Here is a 22,271-nt window from a genome sequence, read left to right as displayed (position 1 = left end):
GATGTGCGACCCTCAAGGATAAAATCAGTTAAACGCGTTTTTTGACATCCGCAGTGTATAGATCGCGTGACGTCCGCGCGTAGACCAAACGCGACCTGAGTTTTTCCTGGTTGAGCCGGGTGGCCGAATAAGTCCGACCAGTGATCCATCTGACTAAGATGCTTGGACCTTGGACCAAATCCACTTTGCTCGTCATGAACTCCCCGCACTGGGTCGGGACCCCTAGCTCGGGGAATGGGGGGAAATTGATGAAGGGTGATTTGGCCCGACTTAGTAATAGGGGGACACGTGGACACAACCTAACTAGCAGGATGATAGCTCATTCTGACACGCAAAGTCTGCAATGGATCAAGTTTGGTTAACCAAACCACCTCGAGACAATTCCACCTCGGGACGAATTCACCTCGATGCAAGGTCCCATTAGGACCACCTCGGTCCTAAGGCACTTTGGCGTTCATACCAGGTTGGAAAATGTATAAACCGCAAAAAATAAACAACAAAAATTATGAAACATTTAGAAAAAACTTTATAATGCAACGAAAATACAAAAATTACGAGAAACGCAAAAAATGGGGAAAATAAAAAATTCAGAAAAAACAACAAAAATTATAATAGAGCAAAAAATGCAAATAAATAACAAAAGTATAAGAAAACCAAATGTAAAAATTGTAGAAAATTACAAAAAGTGATGTATTTTTTTTTTTAATTTTTTGATACAATAAAACAAAATGTAAAAAAACGTAGGAACTTTTTTCATAGAAGTTTCCATATTTTTTTAAATTAATAGAAAATTTTGAGAAATGTAGAAAAAATATAAAAAATTTTGAGAAAATATATTACTTGCAGTGGATCTGTTTTTCAAACCCAAATCTGTTTCACAGAGGAAGACAATAAACACAAATCTGGTTTGATCTCTTTGATCTAAGTCTATGAACCCAGATCCCTTGGATCCGTGTCTGTGAGCCCAAATCTCTTTGATCTATATCTATGAACCCATGCCTCTTTGATATATGTTTGCGAATCCTTTGCCATGGCGAAAAGAAGAGAGATATTTTCTATGCAAAGCCAAATTTGGAAGAAGAAGAAGATCGAAGAGATTTGAGTTCTAAAGAAACATATACATATATAGGAGGGAGTGACTGATGATTTTGATCGTCGGCTACGAATAGCGACCTCCTTCTCCCCTTGACCTGGCGACTAGCAGAACAGAGAAAAGATTCCACCCTAACTCTTTTATTTTTAAGTTTTTACCCTTCCCTCGATCCATCTAGCTCTAACCCTTTACAATCCAATGATTATCTTCGATCCAACCCATCTTGACCCTCTTCCCCTTACCCAAATGATTCACTCATGGCCCATATCTTAAATGGGTGGGTATGAGGGTTCTTGAGTGGGTCCACATTGCCACCCCCAACCCTACGAGAGATTGAGAAAATGTGATGGACCAATTGAGCTTCCTGATTAATTGTAGCGAAGAGTTAGGATCAAATCCCTCTTACACACAGTATCAGGTGGTGGGGGCGTGCAAAATCAAGCGGTGGACATCGCGTCGACAACTTAAAGCTAGGGTTTGTCACTCACCTGCTCCTGGTATTTAAGCGATACCGCTAAAACACAGGCGGTGCGGTGCAGTTCGAGCTGCCCTCCTAGGAGTATCATTTCTCGTCTCCGAGTCTCGTCGTCGTCCGTTCGTCCTTCCGTTCGGATCTCCGACCATTTATCCCTTTATATCCTTCCCTCTCCTCTTTTATTATTCTGAAAAAGCAAAAAAAAGAAAAAATCAAAAAATTCAGTACAGAGAGGGAGAGAGATATCAGTTCCAATCTCACCAGCTTTGTTCATTTGCGATTAATTGGGTAAATCTTTGAGGTGTTTTGTGGAGTATCCGGTGTGTTTGTCTTTTGGATTTCATTCATTTCGGCGTGGAAGCAGAGATAGTGTTCTCTTTTATTTTATTTTATTTTTTAAAATTTCCTCTAGGGTTCATTTCCAATAACGAGAGGAGAGGGAAGAAAAAAGAAAAAAATCAAAAATAAAAAAAAAAGTTTAAAAAGTGAGAGGGAGTGTGATCGTCAAGGTTGGAGATCGCTAGGGTTTTTGAGATGGCGCAAGTTCAGGTCCAACCACAGCCGCCTCCTCTCTCCGGTCCGAATGGGCCGGCCAACAGTGGTGGCAATCAGTTCGTCTCGTCGTCTCTGTATGTTGGAGATCTTGAATTCAATGTCACCGACTCGCAGCTCTACGATCTGTTCAGCCAACTCGGCCAGGTCGTGTCGGTTCGTGTTTGCAGGGACTTGAGCACCCGACGATCCCTTGGTTATGCCTATGTCAATTTTAGCAACATCCAAGATGGTTAGTCTTTACGTTGATTTGCCTACTTTTCGATTATAATTCTTATCGTTGATAGTCTAAATGATTTCATTTTTTGGTTTTCCATTATTTTCCTGCAAACTGTTTTGAATTAATTTCTGCCTATTTCTTTTCTCATTCTTGAGCATCCTGGCACTGATTGACATTTGATTGAATATGGCCTTTGCATTGTCTTCTGATTTCTACATATCGCTGTTTGTTTTATACCTATATGAACTAAGGATGAATATATAATTTCGTAATGTAATACCTGTGGCTTTTATGTCTTTGATTTTAATGGTTATCTGTTTTATCTGGTATTTTAGAAACCATCTAAATGACTTAGCCCGTGGCTGAAGGTTGTCCAGTGGTGTCAAGGTTGCTTGTGGCCTCTGCATGGAGATTGGATCCAATGTCATGCTCATGCATTTCTTATAGGATGTAGTGATCATTTTTTTCTTTATATTTTTTTGAGGATGGGTTAAAGTTTCATCTGGAGCGATGATGAAATTTGTCGAAGAAATCAGGTTTGTTAATATTTCTCGAAGATTGAGTTTGGCTATGAAGCTCAGACATAATATAGCTGTATTGCTTGCTCTATAGTTTCCATGGTTCATACGGTTATGCCATTCATATTCAGAATTTACTTTAATGGATTTGATGAGTGGAAATCGGAAGGTATATTAAGACATAAGCTGTGTCTTCTGGAATTTCCAAAGCTCCAAGCTTTAGAATTATTCACAGACCTTGATGTGGCATTTTTATGTGCTTACGAGTCCTCAGAACTGAGACCATATATATGTATGTATGTATTGTATGTATTGTCACCTTGAATTTTACCCCCTACAGTCTGTTTCAACAACTGGGTTCTGTGTGTTTTTAGTGTGCTCCTCTCTAATCTCCTTACACAAACATGGGCTTTCCCTGCCTCCTCTAGTTCCATGTGCTTGCAAGTTTGCCTTGGTTCTGCTTGACATCAGACTAGTGCCTAGATCTCCTGTAGCCTTTATTATGTTTTATTCTGTTGGTCATATTGATCAAATGGGTTCTAATCATTTCTCAAAAAAAAGGGGTTCTAATCATATCCAACAAAACTATTGCATGCATGATTTTTTTTCCTGTTCTCGACCATGCATCATTATACATCATGCACTCAGTAACTCATCAAGTTCTAGTTGCAGGCTATGATACCCAGATACCTATACAGGGCTGCTTTATCATGTTGGATACTTCAGTTTTTAGTGTCAACTCCATATATGTATTCAGCCTTGTTTGTACTGTGTCTGGGTAATATAGGTTGCAAGTTGCGTCTTGTTAAATTTCATTTTCCTTCTAGCTTTGGATGCATTTCAAGTTATGCTTCTTCTTTTATTAGTCTTTTTGATGTGCTTTTTTCTTGTGTCTCATCTGACTTCAAGAGTTGGGTTCTGAAGAAACAAGTCTAATTGCTACATGAGGTTAAATACATTGAACATGTCTTGTAGTTACATGCTTTTTTCTCCACATTATGACTGTAACCTGTTATTTTTTCTTGTTTATTGTTATGTATATGAATGATTTTATGAAGTTTTATTGCTATTGAGTTTGAAATAGTTCTCCTGTATTGAATTGAAAACCCATTTTGTATTTTTGGTACTCATGAATCTTATTCTTGTCTATATATAGTCGTTGGCCTGTTTAATAAGCATGCCATGAACATGTAGCCCCAAAAAATTTACCATGAGAAAAAGCTTGAGGTTATGATATTGAAGGATATGAGCATCTTTTTGTTTTCTTCTTTTAGAAATTATTGTTGTGAAAACAAATTTGCCTGTTTTGAATCTCATTCTTAACTATGCCAGCGGCAAGGGCTTTGGATGTACTTAACTTCACTCCTCTCAATGGAAAACCCATCCGCATTATGTATTCTCATCGTGATCCTAGCATTCGTAAAAGTGGAACTGCTAATATATTTATCAAGGTACCCGCTATTTGTTTGGTTATTTTCTGCAGCACCATCTGAATTATACCATATTTTGGATTGTGTAAGATTGACTTTTTCCATATAAAACATTGTGTTTTGGATCAAACTTGCAGAATCTGGACAAGGCAATTGACAACAAGGGTCTTCATGAAACTTTTTCCACATTTGGGAACATTCTGTCTTGCAAAATAGCTACTGATCCTTCTGGCCAGTCAAAAGGGTATGGATTTGTTCAATTTGACAACGAGGAGTCTGCACAAAATGCCATAAATAAGCTCAATGGCATGCTGATAAATGATAAACAAGTCTATGTTGGACCATTCCTTCGTAAGCAAGAGAGGGAATCAGTGATAAACAAGGCAAAATTCAATAATGTTTTTGTAAAAAATCTCTCAGAGGCAACCACTGATGAAGATTTAAAGAAAATATTTGGTGAATATGGAACAATTACTAGTGCAGTAGTGATGAGGGATGGGGATGGTAAATCCAAGTGTTTTGGATTTGTTAACTTTGAGAATTCAGATGATGCTGCTAATGCTGTTGAAGCACTTAATGGAAAGAAATTTGATGAGAAAGAGTGGTATGTAGGAAAAGCACAGAAAAAATCTGAAAGAGAGCAAGAATTGAAAGGGAGATTTGAGCAGAGTATGAAGGAAGCAGTTGACAAATTTCAAGGTGTTAACTTGTATGTGAAGAACTTAGATGATAGCATTAGTGATGACAAACTGAAGGAATTATTTTCTGAGTTTGGCATAATTACTTCATGCAAGGTCTGTTATACTGAATGATTGAGTAATGACTGTAATTGACCATATTTCCTTAATTTTATTGAGCTGCTACTGATATTTTTTCCTCTTTTTGGTTGGGGGGGTCTTAACAGGTTATGCGAGATCCAAATGGGATAAGCAAAGGTTCAGGGTTTGTTGCCTTTACAACTCCAGAAGAAGCATCTCGAGCTGTAAGTTGATTTCTTGTGCATATTCCATACAGTTGGACAGTGATCAATAAACTAATTATTTAACTTGTGCTTGTTTTTCAGCTAGCTGAAATGAATGGCAAAATGGTTGTCAATAAGCCTCTTTATGTTGCAATGGCACAGAAAAAAGAAGATAGAAGAGCAAGGCTGCAAGTATGTTTTAACCCATCTGTTTGCATGGAGTGTACATTTTCTTATTATTATTGGGGGTGGGGCTGGGGAGTTCAGAAATGCTGTTATTTTACCTTTTGTACTATTTTTTTCTAACTTGTGTCTGAGGTAAATTTGGTATGTGGTTTGCTGGTGCATCTATTACTTTTCTGTGTTCCAGAAAAAAATAAGAATCCTAAATTGTTGCTTTCAAGTGGAAAAAAAAGTTGGCCATTTCCACCATCATTATGGGTATTTACTTTGTTTTAGAGGAATACAGTTCTTTTCCATCTTCATTGCTATATATTTCCAGCAGTCATTTGTTGTGTATCACTTATGGTTTCATGTTTTGTACACCTTGAATTATGCTGTAACATCGATGTTTGCCTTGTTATTGTTTATTTAGGCACAATTTTCACAAATGCGGCCAGTTGCAATGTCACCTTCTGTTGCTCCTCGCGTACCAATGTATCCTCCTGGTGGTCCAGGTCTTGGACAACAAATATTTTATGGTCAAGGACCACCAACACTCATTCCTCCTCAGGTAATCCACTTTTAAGCTGGTTAATTATGTCAACTCTTTTTTTTTACTTTTAATCCATCTCCTATCCAAGGTTCAAAACATTGATACGCCGGTAGGGGCGTATTAGGCGATATCAATAGTTTTTTTTTTTGTACTTTTGTTTTGTTTCAAAACCGGTTCAGGGGGACCGGTTTAGGGCTCCTCCACCCCCTGAACCAGTCAGACCCCCGATACACCCACTGTAGGAGTGTATCAGAGAGGTCTCGGAACGATACGGGCCGATACGTAACAATTTTTTGATCCTTGCTCCTATCTTGATTTGTGTCTATATGATTTGAATATCTTAGAATTTTTCAAATAATTAGTTGGTTAAAATTTCTAAATATACATTATAATTGTAGCTTGATGCCTTTTTCACATCAACATTATCTTCCCTTGTATCCTAAGTTTCTTCCTTGAATGAAAATCTTTTCTGTCTGAGCTCAACATTTTATCCCCCAGATCTGTTCTTTAATTGCAATTATATGTCATTTGGGATGAATCTATAATACTTTTGCAACCCATGAATTGATAATGCTTTGATAAGATGAAGTGACATGTTCTTCCTGTATCAGAAACAAAAAAAATCATATTAAGTTTGGTAACTTTGCTATTGTCGAAATGATAAAACTGAACTTGGTCAAGTTCTGAAAGTTAAAAAGTAGTTGCTTACAAAATTGCTAGAATTCAAATAGGGTTATGAACGAAAATAAACTTCTTTCTAGAATGATACTGCTAACAAGGCCTTGAAGTGGTTGTTGTGGAGAACTTTGATATATACCGTGAATTCACCCTGCTTTGGTGAGCTTATTCCAAGTAATAATAAACAGATCATAATCATTGGTGCGGTTATATCGTTTATTCTGTAACTTGTCTTGCCTCATTCTTTCTGAAGCTTAGCTTTTTTTGTACAAATGTTTATTTGGTGCTAGACTTTGTTAATGATGAACTTATTTTCAATTTACCATTTGGCAGCCTGGATTTGGTTACCAGCAGCAGCTTGTTCCTGGAATGAGGCCTGGTGGGGCTCCAATGCCAAATTTCTTTGTACCATTAGTTCAACAAGGCCAGCAGGGACAACGAACTGGGGGCAGACGTGCCGGGGCAGGGCCTGTGCAACAAAGCCAGCAACCAGTGCCTTTAATTCAGCAGCAGGTGAGTGGTGCCCCCTCCCCTTTGCATTTCAATGCAATTGGGCATTTTATCTGACTTATTTCTTTCAAATTAAAGATGCTTCCGAGGGGGCGTGTATACCGTTACCCACCTGGTCGTAACATGCCTGATGTTCCCATGCCGGGAGTTGCTGGGGGCATGCTTTCTGTTCCATATGACATGGGTGGCATGCCATTGCGAGATGCTGCAATGTCACAGCCTATTCCTATTGGGGCTTTGGCTACTGCCCTTGCAAATGCAACACCAGAGCAACAGAGAACGGTATGCTTTTTGAGTCATTGCACTCCGTATTCATGTGTATCTTACTTTTATGTAGAAGATTATTAGCCTTTGTGTTCACTATTTTTTTTTTGTTTTTTTAGATGCTCGGTGAAAGTCTTTACCCTCTAGTGGATCAGCTGGAGCATGATATGGCAGCCAAGGTGACAGGCATGCTCCTGGAGATGGACCAGACTGAGGTTTTGCATTTGCTGGAGTCACCCGAAGCCTTGAAAGCAAAGGTAGCTGAAGCGATGGAAGTTCTGAGGAATGTTGCTCAGCAACAGCAGGCTAACAGCCCAACCGATCAATTGGCTTCTCTTTCTCTTAATGATAACCTTGTTTCCTAAATGCTTAATCGAGTGAATTATTGGTTGCATGCAATGACAGCTTGGTTTTGAGTTTTTGATGCATTCTTTCTAGTTTCTTTGATATGATAGGATATTCTCGTGTTGTAGGGATCTTTAGGACTGGAGATTTTTATGCTTTGATTTTGGTTTGAAGTTTGCCTATCAATGAACTTTACTTTATACCCCGATTAATTGGTTAGAAGTTTTTCTGGTATCAGAGTCGAATTCTACAATACTATAATGCTGCCCGAAAGACACGATACGACCTTTGACCAATCAACCCCGTGAATTTTCGTAAATATTATCTGATATCTAACAATGAACTTTACTTTATACCCCGATTAATTGGTTAGAGGTTTTTCTGGTATCAGAGTCGAATTCTATAATACTATAATGCTGCCCGAAAGACACGATACGACCTTTGACCAATCAACCCCGTGAATATTCGTAAATATTATCTGATATCTAACTACTTTTATGATGCTGGTTGATTGGTCCAAAGCCTTGCACTGGTCGAGGGCAATCATTTTTATGCATCCACGATTGGTAACCACTTTCAGGTTTATTTTTGAGTTAAACTTGTGCTCTACTTGGGGGGGTAGTGGATAAGCTAAATTTCATAGAGTTGTGAAACGGATTTTAGTTAATTCTGGAACTAGATTATACATGTAAATTAACCATCCCTTTAATGTTAGCCAGCACAAGCTGCGCAACCAAATACCATTTCTTACCTTGAACAGGAAAAGTCTTGCCAAGAATGGCAACAATGAGATCCGGAATTTGTATTTTTTGTCATCTTTCTTAGACCATGTAAGAGCACTTAAAAAGCAAGTCATGTGGCTGAAGTGATTTCTGAGGGATGAAAATGAGTAGATAGATGTCCTCGTAAAAAGATTAAGGCCTTGTTCACTTTTTGGCAAGTTACTTATCCGGTTAAATGCAATTATCCTGGTAAGTTCTCTTTGGGAAACACTTACCCAGGTTATGCATGTTCTTTTATTTCCTAGGTAAATAAGGTAATGACCATTTTAGTCATAAAAATCCGTTTTTAAGAGGTACTTTTGTCCCATTTAAGTGTTAGCAACTTTCTTCCTATTTGGGAAGTGATCCAAGAAAATAAAATTTTCCTAATCCTCACATTAATCTAAAAAATGAACATGGGATTCCCCCCTCTCAAAATCCAACTAATGTTACGTGATACAACACGGGGGAAAATTTTATATCATCATCCAAGTCTTATCCAGACTATATGGGGTTAGGCAACATGAATCCCGTTTCACTCTTCCATTAGGCAACACAAATCCTGTTTCACTCTTCCATTTAACGATACATCCATTGTAAAATGATTATCACTTAAATATTTTTTAACTTATTTGACCCATGTCCTTTTTGCTCTACCTAGGGGTGCAAATGGACTAGGTCATGATATGACCCAAATTTGAATTTGGTCCTATTTTGTTGGATTCAGATATCCTCTTGTTGGATTTTTGGATCAAATCGGATCATATTAGTTGTTTATTTGTTAATATGTTTATATTGCACTTTTGTAATTTAATATTCTTTTTTTTATATAAAAGGATATGTATATATATGAGAAAAATAATTGAAAAAATGATTCTATTTTTTGTAATTTTTCCTTTAATAATTTGTTAAATTTTATGGAAATTAAATCAAATCGGATCAAATTCATATATCCATCCATGATGGATTCAAATTTGAATTGACCTTTGTGAGATCCAATTGGATCTTCATATTCGATCAGATTTGGATATACCCCGGTTCACATCCAATTTGATCCATTTGCATCCCTAGCCACCACCTCGACTAAGGGTTAAGTCATATGCACCTTGGTAGAAGTAGACTAGTGATCTCGTCAAGATTAGGCCAAGTACCTCGTCATGAGGGGTGACCTCCCGCTGAGGTCTTACCGACTTGATTGAGATCTAGGCGGTGACCTGTGTAACATGGCGGCCGGCCTCCACTACGTGTTATTTATCGTCTCTGAGTCCTCTGGGATCACATTGCTTGATTGATGGAGCTGGACCCTGTGCCACCCGCTTTGGAGATAGCCGGATAAGCTTTAACACTTTACACGAAAACCACCTCCAAGCGTGATGGGTCGATAAGCTACGACTTCCCAGAGATCTCGAACGCGCTACATCAGGCTCACAACTACCTGCACCTATATAAAGACACCCCTTAAAACTAGAAAAGGTACACACAATTTGACTCTTATATTCTCTAGCTCTCTCACTTTCTAGCATTCTCAAATACTCTTTGATGACTTGAGCATCAAAATGCCCACCCTGAGTACTTTGACTGTTCTCTTGCAACTCGGCCAAATGACCTCGTCAGCCCAACGCCCGAGCTGTCTTTTAGTAGGGGGCTACCAAATCAGGCACCATCAATTGATGACCAACAGTTTCAGGTGGTGCAATACATCTGGAACATCGACTTGCAGATGTAGAGTTGGGAAGGTTGTCTCCATGCAATGGCCTAGATGCAATCTCAATTCATACCCAACTTGTAGACGTCGCAGGTACCTTAGTAGCACGCTGCCGACTAGATCCCGCTCTAATAGTAGTCCTGAACCAATAACCTAGCAACCAAAATCCGAACCAGGTGCAAAAGCCCCTTCGTTAGCAGAACGTCCCTCTCACCAACAACACACAATCACTTGGGACCTCCAACTTGGAGAGCACTCACACCTCAGAAGCTTGGGATTCAACATGCGTCCCAAGTGAAGAGACCAGTCGGGCCTGCAAACACTAACTCCACTGAGGGGTCCCGAAGAAGACACTGAAGATGTACCCGACGTGAGCCTGGAAAAAGTCATTTCACCCTAAAGGATGAAGAAGCCCAAAAGAAAGAGGAAAAAGTGAGTCGGATTAGCACATCATCCATACTGCACGTCTCTTGCACCTTCCCGTTGTTGGCTGAGACCCTTGTGGCCTCTCGACCCAAGGACTTCAAGGTCCGCAACCTTGAGTCGTACGATGGCACCAGTGACCCAGTGGATCACATTGAAAGTTTCCAAGCCATAATGTAGTAACACAAGGCCTTAGATGAATTGCTACTAGTCTAATGAACGTGGTACAACACCATGATGAATTGCTTAGAAACTACGCCAAGCAATTTAACCAAGAAAGGCTACAAGTTCCGACCCTCGACCCAACCGTCTAACTCAACTCAACAGTTAATGGTGTCTGACACCCCGACCTATGCTAGGAAATCGAGTTGAATCCTCCTACCAACATGGAGGAGTTCATCAACTAAGTGGGCAAGTATGTCAAAGCAAAAGAGGCACTCGGTTCTAGGAACAAACTAGGCGAGAAGAGAAGCAAGTTGGAAGATGATCAGGGTGGCAACAACAAGAATAGGAAAAGAAGTAGATCGCCCAGATGGAGTAGGTCTCCTCACTATAGAACCAGGTCTCCAAGAAGAAGCAGCAGGTCGTCCAACAGACACTCCCGAATTGGAATCAGGACAAATACTGCAACTTCCACATAAAAAGGGGGCATGAAACAAAGAACTATCAAAACTTGAAGGATGAGATTGAGGAACTAATCAAGAGGGGATACCTGAAGAAGTTCATCAATAGAGACGACCACCTTGCCAATCAACCAAGGAGAGAAGAGACTCCACCAAGGAAAGAATAACCCCTGCAAGAACAACAACAAAATGACCCCCTACTCCAAGGAATCATTTACATGATCACAGGCGGGTTGTAGCACCTCGGCTGGTTGAACCTCAGTTCATGAGTTGGTCCATGAAGAAAAAAAACCCACCGAAGTGACTGCACATAGAGGAAGTGATCTATTTTATAGAAGATAACATGCATTGACTCCACTACCTTCACAACGATGCCCTTGTAGTGAAGCTTGTTATCCACGACTACAAGGTGAAGCGCATCCTTGTAGACTTCGACAGCTCAATGAATATATTGTTCTTGGAGGCATTTGAGCAGATGGGGTTGCAAAAGAAGGACCTCACCTCGGCCGAAGTACCACCCCTGGTCGGCTTCAACGGCGAGGTGATTTAGCTTCTCAAAAGGATAAATTTGTTAGTAATAGCGGGTCTGCACCAAACAACAAGAGATTCAACCATGACTTTCTTGTAGTAGCAATAGCGTCAGCCTACAATGCATTATTGGGCCGCCCGATCCTACATGCACTAAGTGCGGTGGTATCCACATACCACCTTGCAATGAAATTTCCAACTGACTTCGAAGTGTAAGTAGTGCACGGAGGCCAGTTGGAGTATCGCAGATGCTATGTAGAAATCTTAAAGGACAAAGGAAAGCAAGACTTGGAGGTAGAGCTGGAGCCACTTCCGAAAAATGGTAAAGAGAGAGCTCACCCAATGGAGGACATTGTCCAGGTGTTGGTCTCAAATACCGACCCCCAAAAGACAGTGCACATCGACTCACAACTTAATGAACAACTGCACTCTGAACTTTTCGCAAGTTGTAACCCGTACTTCCAAGCTCATACGATTGTCGTCCTCACCGACAAGCCTTTGTGGCAAGTTTTACAGAAGCCTAAGGTGTTAGGAAGGTTAAAAAGTGGGCAATCAAGCTCAATGGATACGATATTTGGTTCGAGCCTTATCTAGTGATATCAAGGCATAGATCCTAGATGGCATAGTCATTGAGTGCATGTTAAGCACGCCGACCACTGAAATTGGAGAACACATGACCATCTTGGAGGTTTCAACCAATTTGGCCCCTAACTTGACATTGGATGAAGAGCCCTGGGTCCTCCATGTGGATGGTTCATCTAATCAAAGAGGGAGCGAGGCTGGATTGATTTTCCTCGGACCTAACAAAGTCAAGATGGAGTACACTCTTCGATTTGGATTTCGAGCATCGAATAATGAGGAGTACGAGCACTCATCGCGGGCCTATCTTTGGCCAAAGAGATCGACACAAAGCACATCGTCATCTACAACAATTCCCAATTGGTCGCCAATCAAGTGAACGGGCAGTACGAAGCCCGGGAGCTTATCATGTTGGCCTACTTGGAAAAGCTGAGAGAATTACTCCTGAACTTCCATTCATGGCACATCCAACAAATCCCAAGACCGAGAATGTTGAGGTTGATGTGCTTTCTAAGCTGGCTGGTGCGAAGGACACCACTTGAAGGACCATCTTCATTGAAGACCTATTACGTCCGAGCATTGAGGTGTTAAAGGAGGTCGCTCCCGTCCTGGTAGTAGAGTCGAGTTGGATACACTCGTTGATTATCTGTGCCATGAGACCCTACCAACAGACCATAATGCAACATGGAAGGTTGAGCGACAGTCAACTCGATATGTACTCATAGGCAAATTACTATACCGAAGGTTGTTCACAGTTCACACTCCCTTACTTGCATTGCTTGCGGCCTACTGAGGTGAACCAAGTGCTATAGGAGATACATGAAGGTCTTTACGGCAGGCACTTGGGGGGGGGGGGGCAAGGCATTGGCCCAAAAAGGCCTACGACAAGGATACTACTGGCTGGCAATGAAGGCAAATGCCATACAACTCATGCAAAAGTGTGATAAGTGTCAACGGAATGCTAATATACCATGGCAACCTACTGCCAGCCTTAGGTACTTTACCAGTCTGTGGTCATTTGCCTAGTGAGGGATTGATATACTTAATCCCTTCCCACCGTCAACAGGGCAAAGAAGCTTTTTGGACACTATGGTGGATTACTTTACCAAGTGGGTAGAGGACGAGCCACTGGTATCAGTCACAGCTCGGAATGTACATGGCTTTTTCTGGAGGAATATCGTTTGCCACTTCGGCATTCCTCACATGCTCATCTGAGACAATGGAAAACAATTCAAAGATATCAAGTTCCAGAAGTGGTGCAACAATATGGTGTCCAACAAAACTCCACCCTCAAGAGAACGGGCAAGACAAATGACCAACCATACCATTCTATGAGCTCTTAAGGCTCAGCTTTCCCGAGCTAAGGGTTTGTGGGTTGATGAGTTGCCTATTGTCTTGTGGGTGTATCGCATGACAATTAGGATAACGACTGGAGAGACACCATTTAATGTGATGTATGGAATTGAGGCCATCATCCCAACTGAGATTGAAGTGCCTACCTTGTATTCTGAGGTATACAAAGAGGAAGTTAACGATGACGAGGTACAGACAAACCTTGACCTTGTTGAAGAAATTTGAGACTTAACATATATCCAGACAATGACATACCAGCAGAGAGTGGGTTAATACTGTAACACTAGAGTTAAGAGATGCCGAATTTGACCCATGTCCTTTACCTAGGGGTGTAAATGGACCGGGTCATGATAGATCTAAATTTGAATTTGATCCTATTTTGTTGGATTCAGATAACCCCTTGTTGGATTTCTTTTGGATTAGATTAGATCATATTAGTTGTTTATTTATTAATATGCTTATATTGCATTTTTGTAATTTAATATTATTCATTTTTTATGAAAAGACATGTACATATATGAGAAAAATCGGATTCGGATATCCATCCATAATGGATTCGAATTCAAATTGACCTTTGTAAGATCCAATTGGATCTTCATATCAAATTGGATTTAGATATACCCGATTCAAATCCGATTTGATTCATTTGCTCCCTAGCCTTTCTAGTCTCTTTAACTTGAAATAGATCACTTCTTAAGGGTGTTGTTGGTGGTTTCTATGCACTTCACCAAACCATCCAAGTTTATTTTTTATGAGGGGTAATTTGGCCATCTAGTGACATCACACCCTATGGCACTTCTAAATGGTTGCATAACACCTTGATGCCACATAAGCAATGATGTGCCTTTGCTAAGTTGGTTGAGCACACCTTGGATCTACCTCGGATGCGCCTTGCACACCTTGAGAGAGCGCCAACACCACCTTGACTAAGGGCCGAGCCTTGTGCACCTCGGTAGAAGTAGGCCGATGGTTTCGTTAAGATCAGGCCAAGGACCTAGGCATGAGGGGCCACCTCCCACCGAGGTCTTATTGACCTAACTAAGATACAGGTGGTTACCTGTGCAATGTGGTGACCAGCCTCCACTATGTGTGACTTATCATCTTTGAGTCCTCCTAGATCACGTCGTCTGACCGGTGAAGCTGGCCCCCATGCTGCACGCTTTAGAGGTAGCCGAATAAGCTTTATCACTTTACATGGAAACCAACTCCAAGCGTGGCAGGCCAATAATCCATGTCATTCTAGAGATCTCAGATGCACTACATGAGGCTCACGATTACCTGCACCTATATAAAGGCACCCCTTTTAACCAAAGAAGGTACACACGATTTTGCTCTTAGATTCTCTAGCTCTCTCGTTTTCTAGTATTATCAAATTCTGACTGTTCTCTTGTAGTTTGGCCATCCGACTTCATCAACCCGACGTCCAAGCTATCCTCCAACAGGGAGCTACCAGATCACGTACCATCAATTTTCTTTCATATTAAAACCTATTGGATATAAACCGTTGCATAACACCTTGATGCCACGTAAGCAATGATGTGCCTTTGCTAAGTGGGTTGAGCATACCTCGGATCTACCTCGGATGCGCCTCACACACCTTGAGAGAGTGCCAACACCACCTCAACTAAGGGTCGAGCCTTACGCACCTCAGTAGAAGTAGACCAACGATTTCGTTAAAATCAGGCCAAGGACCTAGGCATGAGGGGCCACCTTCCACCGAGGTCTTATTGACCTAACTAAGATACAGGTGGTGACCTGTGCAACCTGGTAACCGGCCTCCACTGTGTGATTTATCATCTTTGAGTCCTTCTGGATCACATCGCTTGACCAATGGAGCTGGCCCCCATGCCGCACACTTTATAGGTAGCCAAGTAAGCTTTATCACTTTACATAGAAACCACCTTCAAGCGTGACAGGCCAATAAGCCATATCCTTCCAAAGATCTCGGATGCACTACATGAGGCTCACGACTACCTGCACCTATATAAAGGCACCCCTTTTAACCAGAGAAGGTATGCACAATTTTGCTCTTAGATTCTCTAGCTTTCTCGTTTTCTAGTATTATCAAATTCTCTTTGCCAACTTAAGCATCAAAGTGCTCATCCCGGGTAAAGCACCCCAAGTACTCAGACTGTTCTCTTGCAGTTTGGCCATCCAGCTTTGTTAACTCGACATCCAATCTATCCTCCAACAAGGAGCTACCGTATCACATACTATCAATTTTCTTTCATTTTATAACCTATTGGAATTGAACCATTGCATAACACCTTGACGCCACATAAGCAATGATGTGCCATTGCTAAGTTGATTGGGCACACCTTGGATCTACCTCGGATGCGCCTTGCACACCTTGAGAGAGCGCCAACACCACCTTAACTAAGGGCCGAGCCTTACGCACCTCGGCAAAAGTAAATCGACGATTTCGTTAAGATCAGGCCAAGGACTTAGGCATGAGGGAACACCTCCCGCCGAAGTCTTATTGACCTAACTAAGATACAGGCGGTGACCTGTGCAACCTGGTAACCGGCCTCCACTATGTGTGACTTATCATCTTCGAGTCTTCCTGGATCACGTCGCCTGACCGATGGAGCTGGCCCCCATGCCACACGCTTTAGAGATAGTCGAATAAGCTTTATCACTTTACATGGAAACCACCTCCAAGCGTGGCAGGCCAATAAGCCATGTCCTTCCAGGGATCTCGGATGCACTACATGAGCCTCACGACTACCTGCACCTATATAAAGGCACCCTTTTAGCCAAAGAAGGTACACACGATTTTGCTCTTAGATTCTCTAGCTCTCTCATTTTCTAGTATTATCAAATTCTCTTCACCAACTTAAGCATCAAAGTGCTCATCCCAGGTAAAGCACCCCAAGTACTCTGACTGTTCTCTTGTAGTTTGGCCATCCGGCTTCATCAACCCGACGTCCAAGCTATCCTCCAACAGGGAGCTACCAGGTCACATACCATCAATTTTCTTTCATTTTATAACCTGTTGGAACTACTCTTAGATCCTTTTGAATAACTTCATTTCTTACCTCTTTCTTTTTAGTTTTATACAAATTTCGAAGTATTAGAAATGCAAGATGTATTAAAAAGACAATTTAAAAAAACATAATGAAATACACTTTGGATATGCTAGAAAACTTAAATGGATCTTAAAACAATATATAAATAACAAAAAATATAAGTTTTATATGACTATAATAATTTATTTACACAAAAAAAAAACGTTCTAATGGTTTACATAAAGGTATTAGGACATAGTTGGTAATTATTGAAAAATGGACGGACTAAAATGCATATTATATTTCTTAATTTTCAAATAAAAACAATGTATTTTTATCCATATATAAATTCTAATAATTAAATTAACTATTTATTATCAAATATTCATCGATACTAATACGTTGCCTACAATACGATGTAATATATATGGTACTTTTAACTATTTAAATAGCCATTGAGACAGTTTGACTATTGACTCAGATTATTAGACATTACAAGCTGAGATTGAAGCCTTGATTCCCAATAGTGATGTTAAAAAATTAGAATCAATAGAGAGGGAACTCAACAATGCCCTTAGAAAGGAAGAGATCATGTGGGCTCAAAGATCTCGTCTAGCTTGGCTGCAACATGGTGATAAAAGCACTAGATTTTTTCATGTCCACACCATGAAGAGGAAAGCTAGGAATAAGATTTCCAAGCTCAAGGACCCAAATGATCTTTGGATAGAGGGACAACAAGAAGTCTCAAACCTCTTAAATCAACAAATGTTAAATATTTTCAAGACCTTTCATCGGTCGGGCATTGAGGATTTGGTTAATGTCTATGATACAGTTGTGACAGCCGAGGACAGTATTATTCTTTGCAAAGTGTTAGAGAAAGAGATTAAGGTAGCTCTTTTTCAAATGGAACTCAAAAAAGCTCCTGACCTATATGGCTATCCAAATCTCTTCTTTCAAAAGTATTGGAATATGGTGGGAATGGACTTTATTAGATCTATCAAAGATTTTTTTTTTCTCAATAGGGGAGCTAGGTGAGGAGCTCAATGTTACTTTTATGGCATTGATTCTCAACGTTAGGAGCCTTGAGGATCCTTTTCATTTTTAGCCTATTAGCCTTTGCAACACAAGTTATAATAAAACAATAGTAAAAATATTGGTTAACAGACTAGAATTAATGCTTGATAGATTTATCAACAAAAATCAGAGTGCTTTTATACCGAGAAGGGTCATAAATGATAATATTTTAATAGCTCATAAACTTATTCACCACATGAAAACTAGCAAGGCAAAGAGGAAGCTTTACATGGTCATCAAATTGGATATGAGTAAAGCTTGTGACAGGATTTAGTGGGATTTTCTCAAAGGTGTCATGGAAAAAATGGGTTTTGGACAAAATTGGATAAAGTGGGTCATGATTTGTGTTTCGAAAGTCTCTTAAATTTTGGTGAATGGGGTTCCCGAGCTTAGCTTTAAGCCTAAAAGAGGATTGAGACAAGGGGGTCCTTTGTCTCCCTACCTCTATCCTTTGTTCTGAAGTCTTATCAAAGAAAATTACTCAAAAACACTCAGAAATCATTAAATGGAATAAAGCTGAATTTCCAATGTCCCACCATTTCTCACAATTTCTTTGCAGATGATAGCTACATCTTCACCAAAGCCACTTTTTAAGAAGGCACAATTTTGGTGGAAGCCCTCAAGGACTATGAAAGGGCATTTGGTCAGCAGGTGAATTTTTCAAAGTCTGAAATTTTCTTCTGCAAAGGTTTGCATGAAAAAGTTCAGAAATTAATTGCTAGAGCCTTGCATTTAAAAAGGGTTTCCTCTCCCTCAAGATACATTGGGCTTCAAATGCAATTTGAGAAATCCAAAATTGCCCTCTTTAAAAACCTCATTGACAGACTGGAAAATAGAACTAGTGGGTGGTATGATTTGTTACCTCCCAGGCTGGTAAAAAAGTTCTCATAAAATCTATCACCTCGACCATTCCCAAGTTCCCAACTATGTCATGTCTTGTTTCCTTCTTCCAAATAATATCTATGAGCATCTAGCAAAATTGGAAAGCAGGTTCTTGTGGGGTCTTTCTCAAAATAAGAAAGATAAAATCCACTGGGTCGACTAGAAAGATATTTGTAAAAACAAGTTGGATGGTGGATTGGGTTTCCGTGACCCTAGGGCTTTTAATTAACTTAGCCCTACTCGCACAGCTAGACTAGAGAATTACCTCCAGTGAAGATAGCCTATGGGCCAATCTTATGAGAAAAATATATCAAGACTGAAAATTTCCTAAGTGGAAAATTTGAAGCAAAAGGCTCTTGGGGGTGGAGAAGTATCTTAATTAGAAGGGAGGAAAATACTTACTTAAGGGTGCATGCTGGAGTATAAACAAAGTAACGAACGTCTCAATTTAGGATGACCTGAGGCTTTCAGCCTTAGAGGATTTTAAGCCAATGGGCCCAAGGCCAGGTCCCTCAAGCCCTCGGATGGTAAGTGATTTAATTGACCATGAGAGAAGAAGATGGAACGAAAGGTGTCAAACCCACTGCTCTCGAGATCTTGGTTGCAAGGTACCTTGTAGAATCAACTGAAGCCTCTTCAGTCCCTTCTAGTTTTTTGGTTACCTCCAAATTCATTCAGGTTCTATTAAGGTAAATGTTGATGGGGTTTTTAAGGGGGGAAATTTGGCCAACTTTGCAGCAAGTTTTGGGCCAGTTTCGGCTCCTTCTACAACTTAAGCTGAAGCTTTGACTATCCTTCAAGACCTTTTGGTAGGGCGTACTGGTTTTAAAAAGTGATTATAGAATCAGACAATCAACTACTAATCACTAGTCTACGGTCCAACTCTCATGTGTGGCCCTATGGAGGTTATGTTTATTTGCAAAGATTTTTGTAAGCTGGCACAGTCTTTTGAAATTTCTTTCTCTTTTGTTGAGCGTTCTGGTAATCAGGTAGCTCATTCTCTAGCCAAAAGGGGAATGCGGGAGCAAGGCTCTTTTTGTTTTGATTGTCCCCTTTTCGCTATTGCAGTTAGCTGCACAGGCTGTGGCCTGAGTTCTTTGTACTGATTTTGTTATGGTTTTTAGTTTACTAAGGCTCAGCTTGTAAGGAGTATAAATACAAATAAGTCGATTGTAAAACCTTGTATTTTGTATGTATTTACATTATATATATTTGTATTTATACTCTCTCCAAACTGAGTCTAATGGATGAATCTTTTTCCTATCGTAAAAAAAAAGATTATTAGACATTTTCTTCTCAAAATATTTATTTTTGTTTAATGTACTAATATTAATCTCTAATAGTAAATAAAAATTTCAGCATTTTGTCCTAAAGTTCCTTAAAGACGTGTGAAGATGGGGTAATAAATAAAGCAGGGATTCAAATTAAATGGCCGAATTCCTAGCTATTACTACTGCACCAGCGCTTCATTTCGTACATCGTAGAGAAGGCCAGAGATGGGATAGATCCCTTCTGGGCTCCAACGGCACAAGCCCAAGAGTTTGATAGATGCCCATCATTGAATCCATTAAAGGGTTTAAATGATTGTCATGTCTGGTACCATTACTAGAAACAACAATGGTTATCATGTCATTAATGTTCTATCATGTCATGAATGTTATCATGACTTTAATATGTTATCATGTCATAACAATACAAATTGATAGACGCTATGTTATTATGTCATAAATGTGAGTCCTTAGGCTGTGTTTGCAAAGATGCAAATAAGTGTGAAATTAAATATAAATTTATTTCTGATGTATTTTTACACCTTATTATTTTAATATAAATATACATTGAAAAATGTATTTTTTATTATTTGTTAATGTATAAATATAATGCTGTCAAATATAGGCAAAAGTGAACCGGAGTATAAATTTATCCTGAACCGGGATTTATACTCCATTTGCATAGTTTCCAAATGCAGCTTTAGTAAAAAAATCATAAATGTGAGTAACGTCTGTCAGAGAAAAACACTTATGGAATTGATCATTGAGGCTAATAGTTGTAATGTTTAGTTAGAAATAGCAATATATATTTATCAATTTAATATGTCTCACTAGAAAAAATCTCTCACACATTTGTATTGATCAACCCAAAACATGTAAGTGCCTGTTTGTTGTCTTGTAACTTTGAATGCTCAAAAGCATCCATGCATTTTCAGAGGCAATCAAAGTGTTTTATTACCATTTTCGTTTATCATATTCACCTACCCTTTTCTCAACAAACTTGACAAAACACAAGGGGGAGAATTAATAGTAGTAGAAGCCGTCCATTCTATAAGTGACAAGGTGAGTCATATTAGGAATAATAAGGCTTGCTTAATAATAATTGTATTATTATTAATAATTAATTAATTATTATATAATAAATACCAAATAATAAGTAATTAACTAATAACCATTATTTATTTTATTAATTATTATTCATTATTAATAATTAATAATATCATTACAAGTTATGTAATTATTAATTAATTCATTCACTAAAAATTATATATATAAATTAGATGCTCAATTCTCAATTGCTAAAAATAATTACGTTGTTAATTAATAGTTAACTATTAAAACAACAACAACAACAATAATGATAATAATAAATTATATAATTACTAGTTATATACTTATTAAATAATTATATATATATATTGTCAATTGGTAAATAGTTAAACAAAAACTTTCATATTAAAAGTTTAAATGGCTTTTGTCATTTATCACCAATGTTTTCAACCTGTTGTTGACCCAGCTGGTCAAACCGTTTGATCCGTCACCCGACCAGTTCAACCTGGTGATCGGGACACGGGTTGCACACTCAATACATGCAAACTTTCAGGGCCATAACTTTGCATTCTGATGTCCAATTGGGGTAATTTTTTTTATTTTGAATAATTTTTTGAGATCTATGCGTCCCAAGGAGCCGTATGTGCCTTACCCCACTATTTTTCGTCAAAAAACCCCTTTTTTGACCTCAAAATGCAATTTTTAATATTTTTATAAATAAAAAATTGAAAACTGAATTAAAAAATATATATTAAATATAAAATAATACATATAACATATTTAAACATATTTATACATTATTTGTTGCTAAAATATATATTTATACACACACACAGAAGATATATATATTGTGGCATGGTCTGAACCATTCAACCCAATTGATCGATTTAGTGACCTTCAACCTGGAGGAAAAACGGTTCAGCCTCTGGGTCAGTTTTTAAAACATTGTTTATCACAACTCAGCATTTAGACTTAGTAACCAAGAAGAGTTTACAAACTCAGATGTAGGAGTGCCAATTGGACTGGATTTGGTCCAATCTGATCTAATCCAATGCGAATCCATTACAAATGGATCAGGACCAATCCAATTCAATAGATATTTTGGACCGGTTCAATTCAATGTCTGAACTGTCCAATCGGTTTAAGCATCTAGATGGGTGACCTATGCCTATAGAGTCAGACCTCAAAAATAATTCAAAAAGAATGATGATTGATCTTTGTTATTTTATAGGTAGGAATCTGTTTGATATGACCTA

General features: G+C 39.0%; 1 protein-coding gene across 1 annotated transcript; it reads left to right on the top strand.

The window, feature by feature from the left end:
* The first annotated feature begins 1,013 nt into the window (after window positions 1-1,013).
* On the top strand, window positions 1,014-7,995 carry LOC148877210 (polyadenylate-binding protein 2-like). Its single transcript, XM_088982975.1, has 9 exons — window positions 1,014-2,352; window positions 4,191-4,309; window positions 4,426-5,082; window positions 5,193-5,270; window positions 5,352-5,441; window positions 5,845-5,982; window positions 6,976-7,155; window positions 7,231-7,434; window positions 7,536-7,995. The coding sequence occupies exons 1-9, from the start codon at window positions 2,103-2,105 to the stop codon at window positions 7,779-7,781; spliced, it is 1,962 nt and encodes a 653-aa protein (XP_088839101.1). The 5' UTR covers window positions 1,014-2,102; the 3' UTR covers window positions 7,782-7,995.
* The last annotated feature ends 14,276 nt before the right edge of the window (window positions 7,996-22,271 follow it).

The sequence above is a fragment of the Nelumbo lutea genome, chromosome 1 (genome assembly GCF_056320005.1).
Source record: "Nelumbo lutea isolate HS-2025 chromosome 1, American lotus-T2T, whole genome shotgun sequence".
NCBI lineage: Eukaryota > Viridiplantae > Streptophyta > Magnoliopsida > Proteales > Nelumbonaceae > Nelumbo > Nelumbo lutea.
Note: the sequence above shows the minus strand (reverse complement) of the source record. Positions and strands in the feature narration are given on the sequence as shown.